Source organism: Eucyclogobius newberryi, unplaced genomic scaffold (assembly GCF_026437365.1).
Source record: "Eucyclogobius newberryi isolate DKJ021-1_F unplaced genomic scaffold, fEucNew1.0.hap1 SCAF_10, whole genome shotgun sequence".
Lineage (NCBI taxonomy): Eukaryota > Metazoa > Chordata > Actinopteri > Gobiiformes > Gobiidae > Eucyclogobius > Eucyclogobius newberryi.
The window spans coordinates 12,777,749-12,790,672 of record NW_027315724.1 but is presented as its reverse complement, the minus strand read 5'-3'; the positions used below and the strand labels follow the sequence as shown (position 1 = coordinate 12,790,672).

The following is a 12,924-nucleotide window of genomic DNA, read 5'->3' as shown; positions in this document are numbered from 1 at the left end:
ATTTCAGTCCAGTCCTTGACAGTTGGCACTGTTGCTGTCGTCCATCTCCTTGATATTGCTTTTTGGCATCTATCAATTCTATTGTTGGAGTTTTAAATCCGAGATACATTGTTTTATTACATTGCGACTGAAAAACAGGTACAGAAGAAGGCTTGTCTAATGTGCAAAGGAAGCTCGTTCAAAGTTTTGGCGCTGCTACCACAATGGCCCGGTCTCTTGTAAGCTTCCGGCTGGTCTTTGGCACACTGAGAAGGAGCTGGTCATCTGATTTTTAGTGATCATGAAGAGTTGTAAGGATGGAAAAGCTCAGAGGTACAGTGGAGCAGCACCATTCAGACATTTAAAGACAAAGAAAAGTAAAAAATAAAAAAAATTATCCGTAGGTGCCTGGGGAGCCAGTGGAGGGAATATAAAATCATGCAGCCGTATTTGGGATGAGCTGCAGTCGAGCAATAGAAGACTGACTGCAAATGCATAACAGTAATCCAGGTTATAAAGGTATGGATTTCGTGTTAAAAGGTGCTACACTTTGGCCAGTCGCCGCAGGTGGAAGAAACTGGATCTGACAACTGAGCGAATCTGGCTTTCAAGCTTGAAGTCTGGATCCATTTTAAACCCCATGTTCACAAGTTCAGTTTAGCAGATCAGTTCCAAGTTGTCCAGATCTAACACCTTAAGAGCTGGGACCAAACTACGTAACCCCGTCTTAAAATCCTTGAAATGAAGGAAGCCGGCCAAGAAAATAAAATAGGTCCTAAGATTGATCCTTGTGGGACTCTGTAGGGTAGAGGAGGACAGGAAGACTCACTGTCCCCCAGACGGACACAAAAAGTTTGATCCCTCAGATAAGAAAACCCGACTAAGTTGACATGAATCATGGTCAAATCAAACTCGTGATCTGGCTCCAGGACAAATGGTGATAAATAACCACAGTCTTCAATGTTCAGCTCTTCCAGGTGCACTTTCTTCTTTCTCTGCCCGTTCTTCTGCTCCACTGTGGTTTACCTTGTCCCATTCTGGTCCGCCCTGAGAATACTCCAGCCCAGTTCTCTCCAAACTCCAGCTCTCCTCCTGCAAACCACAACAACTCACATTCAGCAAAATCTGATCCCATCACCAGAACTCTATTTAACAGTTTATCTGAGGTCATGTAGCTTGAGGGAAGTTCTGAAGAAACCTACAGTCTTTTGAAATGTTTATAAGACCTTCGCCGACTGTATTTTTGCTCCGAAACATATGCATAATTAACAATGTATCCTTTGATAACCTGATATGCTGAATATGAATGAAGTCTTTTATTTACATACAAGAATCAGCGCACAGACTGCCGGTAATGAGCGAGGAATGCGTTAGAATGCATTTAGAATATTAAATGCAATTACAGTGATTTAAGAAGAAGGCTGCAGTCTGGTGTAGGGAAACTGTTACCTATTAGTGGATCAAATTGTGCACAGTTTTTGTACGGTTTGTAATAGAGTAGTTAAAGGTGCGCTATGTAACTTTCTCCATGGAGATGTTATTGCTTTGCCTAAAATGTTCCACAGTGTGGCCACTTGTCTTTCTTACCTTTACTCAATTACTCAAGTGGTTTTCTTGCAAATAAATATACGTATTTACATAAAGATTGAGGGGGGCAATATATATATATATATATATATATATACTCTCACTTTTGTGGGGAATTTTACAGTCTATTAATATATGTCTAACATTTCAAACTCAACTATTACATTTTACACATTTTTGTTGCATTGTCAAGCAAGACAGGACTAAACCAGGTCTTCATCAAGGATTAAAACAAGACTAAACCAGGTCTTCACCAACGAGGCACCTGAAAAAACATGAGATATCTCATTTAACTTGCCACATCCATTCCTGTGTTTGAAAGCAGGAGCGAGCCTCTACAATACCACTAGAATAGTGATATTCTTCTTCAACAACTGTGACTGTGCTTACCTCTGATTACACAAATGGCCGCGGAACCAATAACAGTCGTTTATCTAATGTAATTGCTGTGGTTGTGTTTTCTAGAAACGGTGAAATGGCCTACAAACCTCAGAGCTTGGGTGGAGATAAGACAAGGTTCCAGACCTTTGTATGGTGAATTCAGGCTAATAAGCGCACAATTGCAATTATTTCAGTATCACAGGTTTCAGAATGATGAGAAATTAGGACTGTTTACTATTTTTACTAAGGTGAAAAGTAAATCCGTGAGCCTTGAAATCTAAATATTAGTATGGGCAAATATTGGTTATCGACCACAGCTGCAAGCAAAAAAATCCATATCAGACCAACCCAAATTACAATTATTTTTGCAGATTCTTTGTAAATGAATGGAAAAAGTGAGTGTGTTTGGAGATGCAGCTCAGGCGCACCTCACTACTATATAGGTTTTTTGGTGTGAGCGTAAAGAATATGCGTGCTCAAGAGCCCGCGGCAAACTAAAAATGAAGCAACAGTCTGCAGACACCGCCCCGGGCGGACCTAATATGGCTGGATTTTGACATGCCTGCCTAACCGTGACTCTGTGCCAGGTTTCATTTCTATTTCCTCAAATGGATACAAGCGCCCGGCAGCGAGGGGCCGCGTGGGAGGTTAGCTATATCACAGCCCACACGCATGGCTCCGAGTTTGAACCAGAGGGGAAGGAAGAAAGAGTGGCCGTCTGACTGCGGCACTCACACTGTGCACAAGAAACAATGGATTTAGGCGGTCAGGATGAGAAATGGTACCAGTGATCGTATGATGCCGGGTAAACAAGTACAAAGAGAAACCTCACTACTTTTCCTCAAACAAAACGCAGTACATATTTTTCATCCTGTGTGTCAGTGTGTTGATACAGACAGAGTACTATTACATGCCAGTCTGGCCCAAACAAACAAAAGCAGTAGGAACTAGGAGGAGAATGCCTCAAACCCTCGGGATTTAGTGATACTGAAAGTTTATTCATTTTGGGTGTAAAACATGTGTTTGCTCCTATTGATGGCAGATACGAGGATAACTCTTTTGTAATGAAGAATAGGTTTACACATACTGCTAATTGGCATACATGTCATTTTTGACATCAACCTGTCTGTCTAGGGACTAAAGGTGGAAATAATACATTTTGCTATAACCTGGTACAAACGTTTCCTCTTTTGTTATGCATTTCCACTGATAAATAAAACAAACCAAAATAGATGTATGAAAATATAATAATATGGGCAGATGTCTGCTGCATTGCCAGCTGAACGAACAAAACAAATGTTTTATTGATAAATTAAATCTAAATCACACCTCAATTAAACATTTTAATTATGAGGTAGCTCTCAACTACAATTTTAGTCATTCCAAATTTGTGAGACATAGCTAAAGCTAAAGTAAACAGAAATCTACCTCCTATTTATTATTTGCTATTTCTGCATTAATGTCACCTATTTGTCTCTCTATATTGCATTATAAAATCTCTTTATGTAACATATTTGGTCTGGATAATATTAGATGCATTGAATATATATATATATATATATATATATATATATATATATATATATATATATATATATATATATATATATATATATATATATATATATATGAGAGTGTCTCCTGTCCCGCCTAAGGCCCAAAGTCACTGGGATAGTCTCCAGTCACCCACGACCCTAACAGCAGTAGAAAATGAAGGAATGAATAGATGCAACATAGCCGAATCTGTCTGTCTTGACACGAATGCCATGGGTTGATAAACAGGAAACAGCTGATGCTAACACGGGCTAGCTTTGGTTTGTTAAGCATCTCAGCACAACAGACATTACTATCACTGGACATAATGGCGGTTAATCACAAGCTTAAATCAGCGATTGGTGTGAAATGATCATGTTCTGTTTCAGTATGCTCCAAATGAAACCAGTGGAAACATGGCTGTGGTTTTTAGGTAAATAGACAGGCTGGTAATGTCTCCGTGATGTATGTAGCCAATAGCCAACATTTAGAGCTTCCATATATTGTACTTTACCTGTCCAAAGTAACCAATGAGCTCTCCTGGCAGGTAACTCAAAGCTACACTGCTGTCCAATGACGCAGAGAGGAGAAGGAGCCTGTCGCCGTGGAAACATGCCTCCAGGTGAGTGACGCGGTCCAGGTGTGGGCGGGACGTATGGATTAGTTCAGGGAGTTCACTTGTCACGGACTCGGTCGCACTTCGGCAGTAATTCTGTGGGATGAGATGACTAATTAAAATGCATTATTATTACTGTATGTTATGTCTGGAAGCAACTTTCCTACTCTTTAAAAATGCATATCAGAACTCACATCAAAGCAACGCTGGATTGTTTTATCATCAAAGCTCAAATATCGCAATTAGTGCATTAGTTTTCAAATGTAAAATAAAGTTTAAACTCTGCCCTTGGAGAATTTTAAAATAGACGCTCATTTATTCCCACTCAGTGTCATTTGTACTGACTTAAAGTGAAGACTACATTACGAAGTGAAAGCCCCGCGTTTTGGTAGTGGGAATACACATTACCCGGTTCCTAATTAGCCACATGGTAGGATTTATTTCCCTCAGCAGTTAGCTCGCACAGGATCTTTAAGACAGCTTCATACATACATACATTTTCATAAATTAAATGAAGACGCAGGCATCGGAACTGCTCCCCTCTCGGCTTGTGTAAAAAAGTGACGGACGAGTTGAGAATAGTGGCAATAATAGCCTGGCCAGCACAAGGCTCCAGGATGTCCTTTTACCGAGACCGAAGCTGTGAAGTCTTTTTTAAGGGTGTGAATAGTTAATATGAGGTATTATGAATTGCTAGGTTTCAAATAACATAGCAATATATAGTCGTGTGGCGTGTGGATATCCATGAGAGAAAAACGTGATCAAAATAAACAAAAGAAAACGCTTGAAGTGACAGTGGCGTCATTAATCAACCACAAAAATGTGATTGTTGTCAGATAAAAGGACTTTAAGCCATGATATTAATATGACAACCCCTATCAAATAATGATAAGGTGGATTATACATTTTGACATTATTTTATAAACAATAAATCTCCAAAGTGAATGCTATGTATTTGTAAATAAAGTGACTTAAGCCCTTTTGGCGCAAACTAAGAATACTTCTACTGCAGTTACAGTACATACACTTATTTTACATAACAGGATTTTGTTTTTTATTATCAACTCTACATTGATTGTGAATGAATGCGTCATATTTTGCCAATACAAAAATAGATAAAGCTCTTTATAAGCGTTTACTTCATTTTGCATAATTTTGTGGATTTTTCTTTTGGGTGCTTGAAAATATATTTATTTAATTGCTTTCATAAATAAACAATTAAATAAATCAAAAAATATGAAATTATACAAATATATTTAGTTGGACAATCATTATTTTACCCAAGATTGTTTTATCCACAGATTTGTAGTTTGCCATCAAATTTTATGACCACAACTTTCAAGGTCCTAAACCTTCATATTCTTTTGTATTCTACCTCCTCATTCTGCATTTAAAAATATGAACATAACTCCTGTATCATACCTGTATGTCCCATGTCTTGACCGTCCCCTCCTTGTCCGCTGTCACTAAATATGTCCCACAGGGGCTCACAGTCATTACAATAGATCCCAGGTCGCTGTTGTGGGCCGTGAACTGCCCCAAAACACAGCTGTGGACAGTGTTCCAGAACCTCACTGTGCCTGAACCTCCACACGCCACCAAGTCTGCACCTCCTGAAATCACAAAAGGATTGAAATCATGCAAACATTATCGGTAGTTATTGTAGTGAGTGACACAGGTATTTGAGAATAGTTCATGCATAGATGGACTTTGGTGCTTAGAGCCTGGAAGGTGGAGACATTGGTGATGTAATGAAGGAAGATATTACTGCACCAATGTGACCTCAATGGACTTGCCACACATTGCAGGTGAATATGAAACAAATCTTAATCTAGAGATATAAATTTGAAACTTCTTGTGTAGTTTACTGACTTAATTGTAAAAAAAAAATGTATTACCACTTCTGAATCATACAATGTTTTCATATATAAATAAGGCATTTTGTGTGAAAAACTTTAGAATGTGCGCATATTTGGGACATGGATAAATACAGGCTTAAATGTCTTGCTTCATTTTGTTGAAATACTCAATACAAAAAGGTTCTGATAGCATTTTTAAAATATTTTGAGTTAACTAGACTTTACCGAAAATTGCCGTAAAATGAGTGAGTTAAAATTTAAACAAATCAGGCTTTGAATTTGATGTCAACAAATCTTTCAGAACGATGTAAAGTTCGGTGTGTTTCATGTAACAATCATGAAATTCACTCTTCAACCTGAACTCAAAATAAAGTACATGTGACTTCTTTTTTAAGTCTTTTCCCTTCTGACTTTATTGTCCTCAAAGTCGTAGAACACAGTTTTCACGCTTGTTTTTGACCTAGTGGTAATTGAACTGCTCCATTAAATCTCAGTGTAAACAGACCTTGGGATGTCCGAGCCGTTAGTCCATAGAAAACCTCTCTTAAAAAAATATCTTACAATACAAACAACCGAGTGAATATACCCAGCGCTTAAAATTCATCTGGAATCCCACCTGCCAACTCCATTAACTGACAAAATACTCCCCTCTATTGACTAAAGGTCCAGTGTGTTTAAAGAAGGCTTAGTGCTAGCTACAGGCCGCTGTAAATTTGTCAAAGTCACTTCTATCCACTGCCATGAAATCTCCAAAAGCTAATAATGCTTTGCTACAAGGCTAAAACTGTAAGTGAAGCTGCAGCTAGTAATACTCCTGTATATAAATCAACATGAATAAAAACAACAGGTGCTGTCAGAGTACATTGGAAAGGAAATCGTGTTGGAAGCGGCTGTGCTGGAGTTTATTGCTTTAAAGTGCTCTGCAGGCGTGAAGGCGGCTGAAGTATTCAGTTATAATGTATCTGGAGGTGCCGGGACACAATTACAATGTCAGTATTCATATTTTACCTGTAGCTGATGTGTTCTCTCGTTCTGGTATGAAGAGCAAACAAGTGCTGCCTGTGTTGTTGTTGTTGTCTGCGAGGGCGTTGGAATAAAACAGATGACAACGTTATGGAAAACACATTTGAATTATTATTTTGCCATTTCCTTAGTATCAAACACAAAGAAACACCAGCTTGGCCTGTCACGATAATTAATATAATAAGTTATCGTTTCACAAACGATAATTGGAACAATATATTTTGGGGCTCAGTATTTGTCATGTATACCTTCTTTGCACTATTGGGGAAATGTGTGTTATTTTCTTAACTATTTCATTTGATTAGCTTATTTTACATTTAGAAAAGACCTAGAGTCTCTTGCTTTAGAGTTATTTTATCTCTGCCCTAAATTAGTTGCAATATTATTGTAATATTTTCTGTTGTGATATATCGCACTTCAACATTTTTTATCGTGACAAGCCAATCTTGTTTAACAACCCGCAACTTTCACAAAAAAAGAAGCCCAACGTCTCAGGAGAAGCTAGAATGTAGACTGCCCTGAGCTAACTTAGTCCTGTCCTAAGGGGGGGTCATAACCTGAAACTTCTGGGCTGTTGTTTACCTGCTAGCCTCTTTATGGCCCTATTCAGCTATTCTGGCCTCTCAAAGCTCTTTGTCTGCTAGCCTAGTATTGTATTGTTATAAAGCATTTTTTTTGTGCTGTTATCTACAAAGACTCAAACTCATAAAAAGCACAAGTGAAGTGGAGTGGGAGCACCACAGCCTCAGTCATGTCAGGTTTGAAGAGAAACTCAAATTGGACATACCTTCATTGGGCTCAGTGTTCATCTGCAGTTTCCTCAGCACTTTCTCTGTGCTGTTGTTCCACACAATTATTTCTCCGTCAATGCTCCCTGGACACAGCAAAAATAAATGACATGAAAACATATTACCAAGTATAACTCCAAAGCGTATTTTGCCCCTGGAGGTAATGTTATCGGGAGGCTTTTCCAGGGTGCAGTTCCAGGCTGCTATTTCGCTACCTTGCCAACCTTAAAGAGGCTGGATGTGCCCGCTGGAGGCTGGAGTGGAATGGTTCAGTCCATATATGGTGATAGTGTTTGATCCACTGACTTGATAACTGTGGCCTTCAAAAGCACCACCTGTGTGGGAGATGTTTGCAGTCATGGCCTCATATCCAGGGGAAGAGAGAAGTGAGCGTTTCACAGCGGAGGAGAAGCTTTTTGTCGTTGAGTGAAAGTGAAACTTCGAGAAAAAGGTGCATACAGGGACAGTAAAACGCCTGAAGCCGCACAATGTAAGTAAGTTGTTGTTCACCACACACCACCACGTTTGAACGCCATGTCTGGCCTAGTTTTGTCAAGCAAGTGTGGATGGAGGTGGCAGCTGCTGTCACCTCGTCTTCTGGCATCACCAGAACCACATAGCAGTGCCACAAGCGGTACAATGATGTCACTGCCACTAAAAACCACCTCCATCACCACCGCCCATTCCCGTGGTTGTAGACGTGGTAGTCCTGTGAACCTGAGGAGGGCGCAAGCTGTGACAAAGTAAGAATGTTTCATGTTTCAATTCCTTGTCACAAATAAATGTCCCAACCACCTTGTGTTGCACATTTGTCTAGCCGTATGTGGGAAAGGCTCCTGTACGTTTAAAACCACATTTTAAAAATGGTTTATTTGTTCTAAAATGTTTTTATTGTTGTAAAAGTGTATGTTTTGTGTGTGGTCGGGTATGTCCATTTGCTCCAGGCCATCCTTGAAAAAGCGGTGTAAATCCGATACATCCGCTCACACCTGCTTCTCTGTGCCATGCGTAATGCACATGTTCCATTATCTGCCAAAGATTAGAAAGGCCAAACACAAGCTTAAGCTGTGAGAAGTTACGGCGCTCACTGCACGCAACGCATCTGCTGCCCTCAGGGAGACGCTGTGGGCTATTTAAGGCAAACGGACCGTCCTAGTTGAACCCTATTAATTATTATATAGAGTATAATTTGTGTTGTTTATGCCCATGAAGGCTGTTTTCATGGGCATAATAATAATATTACTATGACTCCAGGAAATGTTATGTTTTCCAGTGCACTAGTTTTGAAGTTTATTAGTTACGATTCTGGCCATTCACAAAATGCACCAGACCACGACCTCAATTTGCTTCACTCCACTCTTATTTTGGCACGCTCACACCTCTTGTTGAGAATTCCACGCCCTGCGCTGTCATCAATTGCCCCGACACAAGATGTGACAAAATGAGCTATGACCCCGAGGCAAAATACGGCCCCTAAAGTTGTGTTTACTCTTGTGGTTGTTGAACAGGGTGTGACAGAGCAGCTCATCTACATTGAAATGAATGGATTGCACCCCCACAAAGGGCCGTTAGTTCCCTCTGATGCCAACTGTATCCATGCCAAAAGAAAATAGCAACTAAATTAAGATTTCATCACAATTCAAGGGGTGGACGAATATTCTGATTACAGTATTCAGACAATATTACTGTATGTTAGTCCAACAGAAATGTGCTAAAACATATCTTTAAATGTGTTAGTTGAGGTTTGATTATCAGAGAAAGGTGAAACGTCTGTAAAATGAACCACAAAAGTGAAGAAACATCACTCTATACCCTTAATTAAAAATGTTCAATATAACTTTTTTCATTTTTAATCAGATTTTTTTTTATCAGTTTTTACTATAAACAATATACTCATCTTCAAAACAACATTCTTTATCTAAATTTCATTACATTTTCCACCTCTAGATGTGTAAGTTTCTGCCAATTAGAGGGGAAACAAGGCAACTGCTGCTTCCGAGAGTTCTCAATTCACTGTAATTGGTTAAATCCACCTGTCACTCACTCAGAGCATGACAGAGACTGACCAATACGATGAAAGGACGGGGAAATGTCTGTGCGTGTGTGAATATAGAGAGAGCTGCAATAAACAGAGCCGCAATGAATCAAAGTAATGACAGTTATCACCAAAAGAGCATTTAGTCTAAGAATCAGATCATGGTTTAATTTTATCGTTGTATCGCCCAGCTCTAAACTAACCATCACTTGACATTGCCACGCCCTTTTGTGCATTTCCAAATCAGCCGTATAGTACATCTTTCTGCCTAAACTCTCTTCCTTCTACTAGATTTACATCGGCCTAAACAGAATCTTCCGCCCGGAGCAGTGTTTATCACAGGCTCTCATCAGGCGGGGGTCTAATCACATGTGTGTGAGCGATGGGAGCTGTGTGTCGGAGCAATAAGGAATCATCTTTATGAGACTGTCGCCGCGCTGAATTATTGATGCAGACCACGAGCGCGCCTGTATTTCAGCTGGCTTTTATGTATGGAGGAATGTGCGATTGGAGAGGATGGAAGCGGAGCAGGAAGGAAGGAGTGTTAACCTTTAAAAAGACACATCTCTATGCTTTTTCCTGCTTTAAATCCGTATTGTGTAGTTTTAATATAACATGTATTTGCTGGACTTTTCACTTTTATTTGAATGATTGGAGGGGCATGTTTGATGTCCTTTTATGTTTGACAAGTCAGAAACAAATTGTGACCTGTTAGAAAATGCCCATAGTTGAAAAAAATATACTTACCTTTATTTTCAAACCTTTTTTTGTTGTTGCTTACATCAGTTTATCCACTTTAATTCTGAACAAAAAAACAAAGTTGTATTTAAATCCAATTTTCATATTTCTATAACTATAAACTCATGCATGTTTTTCCATATCAGCATGAATTTCAATTGTTTTCACTTTTATTCATGTCATGGGTGGGTCTCTTAAAATGCGTAACAACTATGATTGTGATGTCAGTTATTGTGTGGGAGAATTGTGTAGTTTGAAAAGAGGGATTTTCTCCCATTATAGCCAAATGACAGTCCTTTCCTGTCATGCAACATGTTGATTGCTCTGCTTTGACACGACACAATTGTGATTTCATGATCCTTTGAAGTTGAGGTAAAGGTAAAATGTGTGATTTTTGTAGTTCATGGTGAAATTAACCCTTTTTTCTTTTAAATAGGCCTGTTGTAACAAAACTAAAAATGTAAAAAATCTCTACACAGCAGAAATGGTGTAAAAGGGAGCACACTAGGGGGCGCCACACTAGGAAAAGGGAATTGTCCCTATTCTCCTGGGACTGATCCGATTCTCAGGTCAGCCATGTATCTGGGACATAAACACATTTTACCAACTGGATAAAGTGAATCTAGTCTTGCCATAATTCATTTTAAATCTCCTCTGAATCTTCTGGAGTCAGTCCCTGTGTTCATTTTAGAATCCATCCAGTTACATTAGATCGCTGTGCAAAAGCTGGCAAAGTCAACTTAGTATAAAAGGTCACAATGCTTAAAATGTATTAGTAATTAGTACAGTCCAGATAAGACGAGACGAAAGCCACTGTGCACAGCATTAAAACAGTCATTGTGACTGGAGATTACCACAGTAGATTAGGAACACTTGAAGTACTTTTTGTTCATGTGAGTCTTGAATGAACCTGTTTTAATTTCAATCAGAGGTGGGTAACTTAACCAAAATGTTTTCTCAAGTAAGAGTAAAATAATACTATTCAAGTTGAAGTACAAAGTAGTGACCCAAGTAAAAAGTAATTGAAAAAATATTTTTAACAGAACAGTTTTCAGGTAAAATGTATGTATTAATTTATTCATTTTAAATTTGATTGAGTTAATGCAATCAAACAGATAAAATATTAAATATTTTATGACCTGGTTAAATAAATGTTACTTAAACATATTTGAAAAAAAATGTACATAAACAAATCAAATCGGAAGGTAAGGCGTAAGAAGCGCAAATGTTTTAATCATGTAAAATTGTCACTGTAGACTGTATTTGGAGTGGGAAGAGGACCAAAACATTTACTCAAATGAGAGTATTGTTACTTCAAGCTAAATATTTACTCATCGAAGTAAAAGTATGGTGTCAGAAAACTATTCTGAAAAGTACAGTGTCTTTAAAAAGTGAATAAGTAAATGTTTGAGCACTATCCTCTGATTTCAGACAAATAAAAATCATACAGAAATAGCAGAAGAAGTAGAAGAAATTATAGAAAAATAAAAGAAAAATAGTTGGTTTTGCAGAGATTATGAACATTTTAAAAAACTCCAAAAAAGCATCGTATAATCTTTCAAAACTACCTTCTGACTCAGTCCAAACAGCCATGAAAGATTTACCGCACAAACTCAAACAAACTTCCTCCACATCACCGATGCGCGACGTCATCAACACCTCCGACTTCCATTCACTCCCTCTTCACCCTGGAACACTTCTACACCTTTGAGCCCGTTCATTCGGAGCATCAATCAAAGTTCACACATAAGTTTGTTTGGACCTGTTCTGGAGGTGTTGAGCCGTGGAGGATTAAAGACGCCACACGGGACCCCGGTGAGACAAGAAGCCAAGCGGAAACCCAGCGCCGGCATCAGGAATATTCAATGAGAAAAGTTCCATTCCCACTCCGGCCAAACGCGCCTTCTGCTCCCGGAGACAAACGGCTGCGTGTGCAATCCCACGTCCTCAACATGTGTGCCCAGAAAGAACGGGGGGGAAAAAACGCTCTAAATTGACGTTGTGCGCCGCGAGTACATCATTTGGCAGCATGGATGGTTCAGATGGGAAAACAACATTATTCAGTGCAACCTCGAGGAAAGGCGCTGCCAGCTGAAACTAATGCGTCGAAGCTTCTCGATCCGGTCGTTTCTGCTCAAATGGGTGAAGAAAAAAGAAATGTTGAAAAGTGGAAGTCATGGAAAGAGTTGGTACTTTTGAGGTTAAAGTGTAGAGAATAGAAAGGAGAAAAAAAAGTGTTACGTTTCCTAGTCATCCAAGTTAAACGTAGCATCAGACGCGCTTCATGTTTTCTGCTCATCTCTTTAAAGATGCTGTTGCTTTGTCTAGAATGTTCCACAATATGGCATTAGGTGACACCACAAGGCCAAGTTCTCGCACATTCTC

The 12,924-nt window shown here is 39.1% G+C and overlaps 1 protein-coding gene across 1 annotated transcript in view; it reads right to left on the bottom strand.

The window, feature by feature from the left end:
• Positions 1-929: 929 nt before the first annotated feature.
• LOC140372472 (cilia- and flagella-associated protein 337-like) overlaps positions 930-12,924 on the bottom strand; it is a 79,876-nt gene continuing 67,881 nt past the window's right edge. The window contains exons 14-18 of the mRNA XM_072459573.1: positions 7,766-7,852; positions 6,964-7,032; positions 5,519-5,709; positions 3,995-4,192; positions 930-1,071 (exon numbers count right to left, since the gene is read on the bottom strand). Of these exons, the coding sequence (XP_072315674.1) occupies positions 937-1,071; positions 3,995-4,192; positions 5,519-5,709; positions 6,964-7,032; positions 7,766-7,852 (680 nt within the window). The 3' untranslated portion in view covers positions 930-936. The remainder of the gene's footprint in view (positions 1,072-3,994; positions 4,193-5,518; positions 5,710-6,963; positions 7,033-7,765; positions 7,853-12,924) is intronic.